This window comes from Myzus persicae, unplaced genomic scaffold (genome assembly GCF_001856785.1).
Source record: "Myzus persicae strain clone G006 unplaced genomic scaffold, MPER_G0061.0, whole genome shotgun sequence".
Classification (NCBI taxonomy): domain Eukaryota; kingdom Metazoa; phylum Arthropoda; class Insecta; order Hemiptera; family Aphididae; genus Myzus; species Myzus persicae.
In genome coordinates, this window is record NW_019104378.1 from 623347 (window position 1) to 637793 (window position 14447).

Consider the following 14447-nt stretch of genomic DNA (forward strand, 5'->3'; position numbering starts at 1 on the left):
GTACCTTTCCTCCTTTTACTTTTACGGCGAGATGAACTGTTTCACAGATGACTTCTTAAACCATTCGATTAAAAACTTAACATATTTACTGGTTATACATAAGAAACACACAATATTTCACCGGAATCTAGTTTCTTCGTTATAGGTAGAATATTCTGCTACCACTATGGGAACTAATAACAGTTGTGGATCCACTAAATCTGTATACAAATGGGAAGGAAAATGTAGTTTATTTGTGAGTGTAAGTGGAGCCTTTGGAAAACGTAGTTATTATTATGGATATCAGAGCGGAGCTATGAATGTATTGATTTTCCAATGATGTGTGTATTTATTTTTTTTTGTGTGCTGAACAATGCTTTAATTTTCGACTTCAGTATTTTCGTGTGAATCTATTAATTATATTCGGGATTTAAAAATTTAGAATTCCTTAACATTTTCAAAAGAGCAGAGAAAAACTGAAATTTTTATACAAAATCAGTTTTTGTCAAAATTTGAAGAGAATATATAATTTTTTTTTGGTGTAGATCTAAAAAAAAATACCATAAATACCTTAGATGCATAAAGTTTTTCACTAAATGTTTATATAATCATTTTCTATAGGTAAACCATAACATTTCCAAAATAATTTGATTCATGTCAAGCTTATTATAGGCACATGAGACTTTCGATTTTTATTGGTTTTTTTTAAATTTTTTGATAAATAAATTTTCACTTGGTCAAAAAACTTGAAAATGTAATACAAGGATTCTCATAAGTTATTATAAATGGAAATTTAAAAAAAAAGTTGATCTTGTAACGGTATGCAACACCACATTAGAAAACGGCCCATTTCAATACCACCAATCCGAACACGGCGTTCAAGAAAACCGCACTTTTGAGAGTTTTTAAACAATTTCTTAGCTCACCCACTCAACACCACATACCAGCGAAGTACAGCCATAGATAGGGGAGGTTAGAGCGAATGTAACAAAATCCGTTCCTTACTGTCGGCAAACATCATAGTATATACACCGGGCACATTAATAATTCTACATTCAGTCTTCCGTCAATCTTCAACCAGTAAACATCAACTCAGAAGATCCGAATACACTAAGACCATTGAGCCCAACAGTCCATCCAGCCGAAGACATACAAAGCCGCCGAAAGCCGGAAACCGCGGACGACTTGGCGGAAGCAGAACCGGCACCAGTAAAGATACTAAACCTACTTGGAGTGTCAATCAGAGTTCGAAAAGCGAGCCGTGCGACCTAAGCGGCCTGAGCGAAGAGGGCACATAATAGTTGAGGACGACCAGTCGACGGAGAACGTACGACACGAGGAAATCAGATCACTGCGAGAGGGGACGCCGATACAGGCGAAGGAGTACGGGACAGAGGAATCGCAGCACAGCGACCAAACGGCTCTTGCCCGTCCGCGGCACCGAGCAGAAACCGCTTTAAAGTCACGAAATGCCGACGGTCGACTACATTCCGCTATACCCGACGATTGCCGCAATATATTATTGTAAGATTAGACTGATTCGTCAGGGCAGTCGTATACGAGCCTCTCGTCCGCTTAAATTGCCGGCCGGTGCACTCGCGACGCTAGCTGCCCCAACGTCAGTATTTTTATACGTACGCATAATAAATTCTATTTAAATAATGAAGATTAAACGTGATATCGAATCTCAACGACTTTTCCTTTCTCGAGATAATCGGTCCCCACAGACCGAACTGTTTCAATAGTAAATTCACAATATTTTTTTATGAGAGTCTGAAGTTATTTTTGGATCATTGGATATTTACTCGATTTCTGATGGAACGATTTACTTATTCTGTCGTAATTCAAAAGCGAATAAACGTAAATACTTTTAGCAAATGTTTATTTTATCATGTTCTATACATGATAAAATATTCAAATCACGTTGACTCGTTTTGAACTATCATTTAAAGACATTTTCAATTTCCATTTTTTTTTTAGTTTTTTTTTTTCCATAAATGTGAAACACAATTTTATTAGTTAGATAAAAAAGCTTAAAATATTAAAAGTACATAATCAATTTTTTTTTTGAGCATTTAAATTTCAAATGATGACAAAATGTATCAAATTGCAAATTTACAAATTATTTTGTTGTTAAAAATGTATACAATATTAAATTTGTATAGCTAAGAATTGAAATAATAAAAAAAAGGTTTCCAATAAATAGTTCATTCTGTAACCTAAAAATCTAAAAAATATGTAATCACAGTTCTTTTTTAAAGATATTTTAAGTTCAATTTTGAACGAAATCACAGATTAAAATCAAGAGTAACGATTTAAGTTATTTTGTTGCAATTCAAAAATATTATTCGTGGGTACTTGAAACTTTTAGAGTATATTTTTATATTTTATACACACAATGTCGTTCACAAATGCAGTATTATGTATTTATGTTTGTTAAAAATAAATTTTACTTAGAGTAATACTAATGTCTAATAATAAAATAAATTACTTTTATCAAAATAAAATCATAAAATATATTTAGTAATAACTAATATTATTGGCTCACAGACCGTCTTCGTGTAGAATCATTTTTTGTATAAAATAATATTTTTATTTCAATATGACTTCCGATTTAACTCATCTATTACAGTGACTCTTTAGACGCCTGATGTAGAGCAGAGCGCTACCCAATTACCCCCTATTTTTTAGTTTGATTTTAACTGTACAAATAATTCTCTGAATAAATCGTTTTACAATGTATAATTGTCCAATAAACCATATTAAGTAAAAGAAAACTTTCAACTATATAAATTAAATATTCCCTGATAAAGGAAAATTGAATAAAAAATTAACTTACCTATAAAACGTTGATGATCAAATTGTTCATATTTTGTCAAGTCAACGGAGTCATTAAATGACCAAAATGGACTGATTTTTTCCGTCTCTTCTTCTGCATCTGTAATCGTATTACCATTATTATAACTGGTAGTATTTTCTGAAAAAAAAAAATTTGTTTTGTTAAAAAATATTTAAGTTCAATAAGTATCTACATTATTATTATTTTAACAGAAATGACCACTATAATCAAGTATTTAATATCATAATCGGTAATATACTAGAATCTAATATCTCAAGGTAAAGTTATTTTTTTTTCTCTGTAAAACACTGTCATTATGACATTTATTAATTTTACCTATACAAAAAGTGTTTATACAATGTAATATAATCGTTTTAATTAACTTTAATAGAACTTAGACTTGATTATTTTCTATTTATTATAATATATCTTCACTAAAAATGGGAATTAATAAAGAAAAGTAATAAAATAAATGTTCTTTGAGACTTTTTTTTGTCAGGATAATTGAGTGTTTTCGTCATAGACCTCATACACAAGTAGTGTGTATAACAACAGCATTGAGGATGACGGTAGAACATTTCGCAGTCATGTATAGTGTTTTTGACGACATGTGTGCATATTTACAATAGTTATTGTGTTTAACTTTAGACTGAACACGTAGGTATTATCGGACGCGTACCTAACCTGGCAATTTGGTATAGACAATAAATTGTAGACCTATGAGATCAATCGAGTAATCAAAAAGCGTCCCCTATACTTTGCCGCTTTCCTCACACTCATTAATTGAATAGTTTTATTGCATGACGTAGAGATTATAAGATAAGGTGACACCGCTTGTACACATTCCGGTCACAAATTTTATCGATAGTTTGGTAGTATAGCTGATGTCTCGTGCAGGTAGCGCCACCATTCGCCCGAAGGCCGATTTTCATATTGTGAATGCATTGTTTTTAATATCAAATATTAAAAATATCTACATATTTTTGTTGTTTTTGATACTATTATTTAAAAATTAAAAATAGTAGCTAAGTATCTGTGATTTATTTTTAAGTGATTATTCTATTCAATTAGGTACAATTTAAAATGGTTTCAATAAATTAAGGAAGTTGTATTATATTATATTTTAACAACTATATTACCTATGTAACACGGTTTTATCAGTTTAGACTGCTTAGCTAAATTTTTGCTCTAGTTCTGCATCACATATAAAATACATTCTAGATTGTAAATAAAATGTAACAATATTTTTAGTTAATGCATTTGCAACTATGATTTTTTATTTAGGGATTTGGGTGAACTTGGGTCAGTAGGAGAGTAGTAGTTTATTTGAGTTTTTATTAACAGTTAAAATTCGTTCATTATACCTATTGTATGTAGATATTACTAGTTCAATTTCTATACATATATTTATCAGTTAATAAATGGACATATAATATCATACAATGGATGCCTTTTATTTAAACAAATAAATTTGTGCGATACACAGACTACTTACTATGTAATATTGATACGATTTTTACATAATAATTGGTAGGTACATGATTCCAAAAAATTGGTTTATTTTAATAATCTATACAATATAACATAAAATACATTATGTTGAAATGCAGATTATTGACATTTGAACAATACTTAATACACTCAAATAAAATTTAAATGTAAATCTCCATTACTACTCTTATAAAAGTCGGCCTTCGTGCGAATGGTGGCGTACTCTGGTGATAAATTCTGAACTATCGAACTGCCTCGTTTTTTTGGGTCAATATCGTACCATTGAAAGATACGGGAACGGTATCACCTTATCTTCTCCACATCGTGGGTCTATGGTTTTTTCCCAACGCAGGTTAATCACATCGGTAAAAATAAAGTTGGTTAAATTATATATAGGTACCTTATAATATTGAAACTTAAGTTTTATTATTACTCTGAGGTTTTTGCATTATCGGATGCACAGGTATCAGAGTTATCCACTGAGTTATCACTTTTGTAGCGATGTACAACATTTGTGCATAATAACCAAGGGGGAAATAATAATAATAATAATCCACCTTGATTATAACCGCGGTATCACCGAGTCATCCGTCGTCAGCTGCGTGCCCCTCCCTTTGGTATTGTATATTGTTCGCAACACCGGTCACAGTGGGCCTCCATGACAGTACCTCTGACAGTCCGACCGACAGACTTGGCACCCGCTCTCTTTCCAGCTGTACGTCGTCGAATGCGCACTACGCACCGTATCCGCGACTGCCGAACATTGTTAATATTGCTCAATAACCACTTTTTGTACTTTTGTCAATTTTTTTAATTCCTCGTCTTTGTACATCACTGTATTGGTTTCGCCGAATTACACTTTTGCTTTGTCATTTACGCAAAAATAAACACGAACTGATAACATATTTGTTCGTTTCAAACATTATTTTTATTTTTTGATAACCCGATAACCCGAGTATACCAAACTTCAATAGATATTTGATATTTTGATAAGACAATAATATATATATTAACCAAATGCCTGTTAAAATCATAGACAAGCAATGATTGTATGGAAAGCGGCAAAAGATAGAGGGCGATTTTTGATTACTCGATTACTCATTTGAAACAAAACCCATTTCAGCCCATTATTAGGCTCCGATGTATTTATTGCGCTTATTATTTACCTATAGTGAAATAGGTAGCCCTGGGCGGAGTGTGTATTATATAATGTAGTGGACTAGTGGTAATATAATAGTAGCAATAGTCTTGCACATGTGCGCTGGTGATTTGGGGCCTAGTTGAAATACTTCAAGATTTTAAATCATAGCCCTATCCAGTGTGTATTATCTATGGTGGAAATGTTTATAATAACTGATTACTATAATCAAATAGCATTACAGATGTTCGGAGCTAAGGCGCTAACGTTTATTTTGTTAATGACGTTAACGGGTTCATATATTATTTTTAAACGGTTTTCTGCAAAAACTCACTAAGTAATACAACACAATGCATTTTGAGACATATTTAATATTCAATTATATTTGACCTATCGTTATAATATTCTTTAAATTATTTTTCTAAGAAATAAATAGACAACATTAGATTTTTCAATATGCAGATTAAACATTCCAATATACCTACTACATGACTAATTTTCAACAATACTATTTATAACATTTACACTAATACGCAAAATTATTATTAAATAAAAAAGGAAATTACAGATTTATAATACAAAACAAAGTTAAAGTATAAATGAATGAACATTACTTTTTACAAAAGCAACATATTCTTATCAGTTAACCACCTCGATAAATTCTACCGTCAATAATTGCATCTGTATATTATTATTTCGTTTAACACACTTTTTTGTTCGTGTACTTATATTTGGATTTTACATTCGATGCTGAATTTACCACAGCGCATAAATTTTTATTTAGTTCACTTAACAATATATGTAGTTGATAATATGTTTTTTCAACGGAATTTCCTTTTTAATCTGGTACCTACCCTAGAACATATTTATTATTTTTTTTTTTTGCTTTTGTCGTCCTAAAACTTATATTGCAAAAAATAATAAAACTTGTTTCTATTATGCTTCGTCGCTGTATGATTAACTACAAAACTGAATGTATGAGCAACTATAAAACTCAAAAGACTGGGAGATATAGTCGATATTTCATACAGCTGTAAAAGTTTTTATTCAAAAACTTGAAATGTAAAATTTCGTAGAGTTTCTACCTACGATTTTAAAATTATTATACTAACCATACTACTTTGTAATAATTATTGTAACGTGTGTACTTATTTTTACAACATTTTTTTTAACTTGTCGGAGATGGAAAATGGCTAAAAAAATGCTCAAAGTTAATGAAGCATAACAATAATAAATTAAAATTTCGGCGGATTCATCACTGTCCTGCTTGTATTTACATAGAGTTTTACAATCTATTAGTATTATATAAGAACACCGCTATAATACCAGCGCCTAAATTGCTATTATGAAGATATTTGATGACATTGTAAACCGTTTATCCACTCATATTACAACATAATAGACCTCTAACTATGAGATACGAACATACGATTGCGAATAACGATTCAAATTCGATCTTTCGTAAATTCCACGCATCTACTGAACAGATATTATTATACATATATGAAATTACTCGCTCGTTTTATTGGCCGAGACGGACAACGGTACTGCATTGTATTGAATATATTATTTGTCTAATAAACAATAATATGATATCGCATATCGTCTAACTCCTATTTCTCTACCGTTCGTCAAAGTGGTTCTATACTAGTATTATTCTACACTATCAGTCGTTCAAGTCATAACATCGATGATATCTATATGAACCCATTAAATTCCAGAACGGCCGACACGATGGCGGTGGTGAAAAATTGAACTTTTATTGGACGCTCGTTGAAAAAGTACCTATACGGAATTCGTCTTATTAACTGGCGCGCAGAGAGCTATCGGGCGAAATGCGAGCTATATACAATAGAGAGGACGGTGGTGACGAATAGCGTTGACATATTTTCCTACAGCCGAAGTCGCATTTCTCTGGTTTTTTTCTTCGGATTTACGAAAAAAGTTTCAAAGATACAACAACACTTTATATTGTGATTCCGTGCTGTTTCTTTTTTTACGTCTCGTCCCTCGTGACGGTCTTTTGACAAAACACACGCACTCAAATTCGCTCGGCCGATCTCTCGGATACCCCCGACGCGACATCTCGCATCCCTTGTTATCTTTATATGTATGTTTATTTATGATCTTTATACATCTTTTCGGGGCTACTTTAGATTGTGTGTGCAGCATTAGCCTATCAAGAAGTGAGTTCTCAATGCAGAGCGTTTCTCTAAATTGATTTTGTTCTTTCCCCTTTCTCGTCGAACCAATATAAGAAAATTGGAATGTATGGTACAATAAAATGTTTTATTTTCTCACACCTATTGAGAATACCTATTTTTGAATAAAAGAAACTTGACACTAACATTAGGGCTGCACTTTTGATATATTGGTTATACATAACTTGAATTTTAAGTAGAAATACCTAAATGTGGTGTTTTAAATGATTAATAATCCTATTGCACCCCTTAAGCACCATACTGAAATTGATAATGTAAGTTATATGTTATTATTTTTTCGTTTTAATCAATAGATTACAATTGTTTTGATGATATTTACATTTATCAACGACACGGTACTCGTCTGATACAATGTGTAGTAACGTTTTATAATTAATTAGACATATCACATATCAATACAACGATAAGAAAAATTCAATATATTTTTAAAAAAATTTCAGAAATAAATGTTTAAAATTTATTGAAATGTTTCTGGGATGGATCCTTTAAGGGCCATTCTTCTTTTGAGATTTTTGAGAATGGTGCTATTCTTTACTTTTATTCTGATCACATAAAATTGATAAAACACATTTCACAAAAAGTTTTTTTTAGCTTCCAAGCTGTAAAGTGCAATTCAAAGTACTTCAAACAATAGTATTATATAATACAAATAATTTAATACTTTAAAAATTAAAGAGAGAATGTTACGAGCAAATTTTAATATAGGTTTAGTATATTATATTATAATACATATTTAAAAATAGGTATAAATAAAAATAAATAAAAGTAGAATTGCATTTTAATACTTATTAAGAAAAACCAATTATATTCAGTTGAATAAATAGCCATTGTTATTATCTTTAAAACGTTTTTAAGTTAGTATTACAATGGACGCAGGGAGTCTACTGCACAATATGTGGAATTCTTTCCATGTCATTCGGAGTGATGTTTAAAGAGCCACCTTTGAAGTATTTAGTAGAAACTGTTTTGATATCTATAACACTGATTGGTAAGAACTAAAATTATGTAAGATACTTAAAACAGGGAAAAACTCGATTCCTGTGTTCACGGATTTTCCGACCTGAACATGACATGAGAATCTAGTGGAATAAGATGATAACGATTACTACTCTCTCTCTTTCACCCTCTCTGCACATGTGTCTTTGCTCTATCCATGCACACTTACTTCCGCTCAGTACAAGCGCGTTGTCCACGTGTCATTAAAACTTTGTAAGAGCTTGGAGTTAGGTCAAAAGTTTTCAGTACACTCGACGCCCAGTTGATAGTTATTTTGACGTATCGCATAGTCACAGTACAAAGAGAAAATTGATAATACCAAATACCAATACCACCAAAATGCTTTATAATTTTTAATGATACCCAGACATAATCCATTTCAATATTATTAATTTACAACATTTTACACAGCGTATACAATTATTCGTATCGGAATATTGGAAATCGGTATTCTATAATAGAACAACTTTTTGTGTACAAAAACAATTGTATTAAAAAGAATATTCTGATCAGATTGATAAACACAGTGTTTGATGATATTTCGTCAACATTGTTTAATGTTGTCGCAAATCCCCTTCCTTTTTGTAGTCAAATTATTGAGAACATCGATACATCACCTGTTATAATAGTACTACACCAACTAACAACCAATAACCCGTCTAAAAGTACCTACCTAGACTATAATTAAATATATTAACTATATAAAACATAAAACATTCGAAGCACTCCTAAGTCCCAAAAATAGTGTTCACAAAAAATTACTTAATTCTCACATAACTTCAAACTAAAATATTTCGGACTAATTTAAATAGCAATTTAAAAATCTGAGCACTATAGCTAACTCATCTCACCTCACTCATTTTGGCAAATGTGTTAGGTAATACAAAATGTATAACAAACAGGCACAATAAATGATTTGATATTCAAAATTGAGTTGAATTCACACTTGGTATAATTTCTTTATTTTTTAAACACGTATTGACAGCTTTTTTTATGCTTTGTACTAAGTATCCTATCCATTCATAAAATATTAAATTAACATTTTAAACAAGGAATTCCGAAATATATTTCCTATCTATAGGTATTTTAGTTAAACAAAACATTTTGATTTGATATGAATTCTACGTTTTTTTAATTCAAAAATAAACGATAGACTAAACTATTTTATTTCTAAAATAATTAGATAATTATAATTTTTGCGCAGATCTTATAACAAATATTTAAATTATAATATTTAAACATTTTAAACTGGTCCATTATCGTATTATAATATTTCTCATAAAATATTAACAATTTTGCTATAAATACCTCTGTTTATATTCTAGAAATGTTTTTCTTACATCAATTTATCTTGTATGGTTTATCTCTTTTCAAAAACAGTAAGGTTTAAATATTTATTATTTGTCAATTTCAATAAATATTAAATTTTTCTGCGAATAATGTGCTTTTAATAGGATTTTTTTATAGAAACGAAAGCAACGTTTAAGATCATACAATTTACATATAATCGTGTTTTACACTGATAAATTTAAATTTAATACCTAGCAGTAAAAAAAATAAAAATATGAATGAACTTGTATTATTTGATATTGTCCTTACAATTATGAACGAAAAATAAATTGTAAAAAATATTAGATGTGTTTTTGAATACTTAATATGTTTTAAAAATAATTGTTCAAATAAGAGCACTTTAAATTTCGAAAGCTTTTAATTGTTCTGTAATTAACAAATTTGTCATTTATTTTGATTACCACAAATGTTAAAATAATTACAACTTAACATTATTTTTTTGTAAATATTTGGTCAGTTAAAATTGAATTTTAAATTTTAAATAACCATCTACATTTAGTGAGTAAATATAAATAAATATACAAAATAGTTTTTTCTCTTACACTGATGATAAATAGAATCCATTTTTCTTTATAAAACGACAAGTTCAGTTTCTATACATTTTAGTCAATGAACTTAACTATTTTCATGGGACGAGGCATTAAAATAAAAATTGTATACAACGTTAGAAATTAATTTGTACATAATATACGGTCAGTGAGTTTATTTTTTATTAACATCGTATATACATAGAAAATATAACTAAGTAAGTACTAGTTATTTATTCAAATTGTTGTAGAACTATCTGCAGAAATAAACTATAATTTATTCATATCTATATTTAGTTATTCAAAACTGCTCAAAAATAATAGGTCATATTATAAAAGTAGGTAATCTAATCGATTTTAAACGATTTAAATATGATATATCCGGTTTAACAGAATATTTTATAGTGTTCCCTGTGATTTTTTTCCCCCTAAATCGTATAAACTTTATTGTTGTTTGTTTTTGTTATTTTTGAAAATGTGATTGTCATATTTATAACAATTAAACAAGAATACAAGAGACTTGAGTAATAGCACATCCTAATTCATAACTAATGAAAACTGTCGTTTCCAGTAACAACAAAAATACAAGATGAACCAGCGTAAATAAGGTATATAGGAAAATTACCAGCAAAGTGTCAACAAGAAGTAAGTAACCGGCAGTTATAACATATCGTAAAAAACCGAGCACACCCAAGAAAAAGTACAACACAAACTCATAGCAGAAAGTGCTATTTTACATCAACAAATATGACCAATTAGCATCACTGTTATTCGACTAACAAATTTGTTTATGTAATTTGCGGTTATTTAGGTTTTAGGGTGTATATTTTCAACCAGAGACTTCACGACTTCAATTCTTCCAACTCCTTCAATCCTTCAACATATGGATACATAAATACTCAATACTGAACAAGTGAAGAAAGAAAACTATCAGCAGTCACGGTGAATACTCGTATACGACGATGTGCGGCCTACCTTGACAAAGTTTTCTCAATGAGTACGACAATATTAAGCGATTAACGGCAGCAGTATCACCCGGTGAACTAGAAAACGCGCTACTCCAGACACTACTGCTCACACATGTAAATAAGTAATAATGAACGACAGGGGCATAGTTTTTTTTTCCTAAAGTCTTTTGTCAATATTTTGTGTACCTGGGAAAATTTCTGAAAAGATATTTGAATTCATCATACATTTTATCAAACATTTTAAAGTTCTTCATATAAAAAATTTAAAAATTAACTTTTTATCTGGTTTTAGAATTTAATTTCAAAAGTGGAAATGTCGTTTTCAAGTAAACTTTACGACGAATTCAAATATGTTTTCAGAACTTCTTTTCGATTACTAGGATATTTGGTGGAATTGACATAAGATAGGTATACTTTAGTAGAAAACGCAGAAGGTATTGAATCCTTTTAAAGATTACCAACAAAATTCATTTGATAAATAAAACTAATCAAAACTTGATAAATGTTAGAGAAAGAAAAATCTGATTTATTTAGTGGCCATCGTTATACTTTAGGAGTAACTCTTCCATGACTTGAGTCTAATCTATAGCCACACAAGGTAATGAATGATTAAAGACTAAAGTAAATTAATGGTTTTTAGTTATAAAAACAATGTAATATATAGTTAATATATGTTTTATATTTTCATAACACTATGTTATACATTTTATCTGTGCATCATTAATAATTATTATAGTTGATACCATCAAATAAATCAAAAGTTTAAAGATTGAAGAACTGGGGAAGGTCTTCAACTCCATACCCAGTGGGTAGATAATGTTAATGTTCGTTATCACTTATCAGTGAAAATTGGCTTTAAAATAATGTGATATTTTGGGTTACATTAAAATATTACAAATACCAAATTCACGTTTCGACTTTTGAATGTTTTTTGAATAACAAAAGAATTTCAGTAACATTTAAATTGATTCAGGAATTGCATAAACCGTTTATTTATACATAGGTATTAGTTATAGTAATCCAAAACAAATGAAGACTGTGAGTATTAGTTGTATAAGTTAACAATGAAAATATGTAAGTAAATGTAAAAGTAAAGTGTCATGAGACTACATTTTATCAAGTCGAGGTTATATTCTGTGGCGTTCTTGTTTGTGTCCATAAGAAGGGAAATTGGAAGGAATGGAATATAAAATAGTGTTTGGTTTCTTGTACGTTTGAAAGGACTTAAACACAGACAGAGACTAATAAATTGGGGCATTGAGAGTAATCTAAATAATCAAATTACTAAAAAAGTTTTTTTATTGCTTATGTTAAAAAAAATATCCACACATAAGTATAGATATTTCAACATTATATTAAACTGTATCTATATGTAAAGTAATAAATAGACATCCTTCGCAATAAAATGTTTACTATTTTTCTTTTTTTTTAATATAACACAATAGTATATTTAATCTAATTAATATTATTATTTATCGATTTTTAATACCATTGTATGAAATCACGAATTAAAAAGTAAAGAAAATATTAAACAATTTAAATCAAGAAATAATGAGATTTTAAAAAATAATAACAATTTTATGATTAAATTTATTTTCCTAGGAAAAATAGCCTTCAAACAATATAATATAAACAATTTTAAATAGCAATAGAAAGATGTTTACTTGTATCAAACAATATAATATAAACAATTTTAAATAGTAATAGAAAGATATTTATTTATATCAAACAATATAATATAAACAATTTTAAATAGCAGTATAAAGATATTTTCTTCTATCATTTGAATAATTTCATTTATTAATTGAGTTCTTAAAAACTAAATTATTCAAATGCCAAATTTTAAATATATTTTTGACAAGACTGAAATAACATGTATACAAACAATTAAGATTTTGTAAGAACAAATATTTCTTATTTGATATATAAATACGAAATATTAAAATTAATTTACATTATAATACATCCAAAAAATCTATGAAGCCCATAAACCAAAACTATTTATTACAAAAGAAAAAAATAGTATCTATTATTAAAATCAAAAATTAATTAAGTGGGTATTTCGTAAGACTATAAACCATTATACAATTATTGTATAACAGATTTACTAAATTACATCTTGAAAGTATCTTAAGCTATAAGTTAACCCATTCATTTATTTGCATTCAAAATTTAATCGAGTGTGTGTGCGGGTGTACAAATTACACAAAATAGAATAAAAAATTTTTAAACGAATTATTTACCAAATTACTTTACTAGAAAAAACTAAGTTATTATACTTTAAAAATCTTAAAATTATTAAACTCATTAAAGTATTACCTAATTAGTTATGACTGAGTTAAAAAGTTAAGTTTTAAAAAATTTAATCTTTTTGAGTAGTTTGTGTCATACTCTGATTCGGGGATTCATTATGATCCATGAATTGTATGATTATTTAAATTAAAATTGATTGACTACTTCTCTCATTTAGGTATATAGTATATTTATATTTGTTTCCTAAATAACATTGTAGGGGTTTATAATGGTACCTACTTACAAATTTTTTTAAATATTACGTACTCAAAATTTGTTTTTAATAGTAATATACCTTTACTTACCAATACTCTGATATCATATTTTATACTCATATTTACGTAAACTTATTGTTAGTTATAACTTAAAATTAGTTGTAGATATAAGTGTTTTTTAAATTTTTTTTATTAGTATAAATTAAAATATTTAATATTGTTTACAACATTTCCAGCTCTCCCCTTCACCTCCCATGAAAAACATAATCCTAGGCACATCACTCATGCAATGGATGAGTAGCCAACATTGTTTGTAATAAATAGAATAATATTGTAACACGCTTATGATCGCAGTCCAATCATAGTGCTCACCGCTTCTGCCATTCGCAGTACCACCTATTTTTTTTTTTTTTTTTTTTTTTTTTTTTTT

At 28.9% G+C, this 14447-nt stretch overlaps 1 protein-coding gene across 1 annotated transcript in view; it reads right to left on the reverse strand.

The window, feature by feature from the left end:
• The window catches only part of LOC111041751 (hemicentin-1-like), a 181349-nt gene that overhangs the window by 84686 nt on the left and 82216 nt on the right, over positions 1 to 14447 (reverse strand). Inside the window, exon 2 of the mRNA XM_022326151.1 lies at positions 2819 to 2956. Within this exon, the coding sequence (XP_022181843.1) occupies positions 2819 to 2956 (138 nt within the window). The remainder of the gene's footprint in view (positions 1 to 2818; positions 2957 to 14447) is intronic.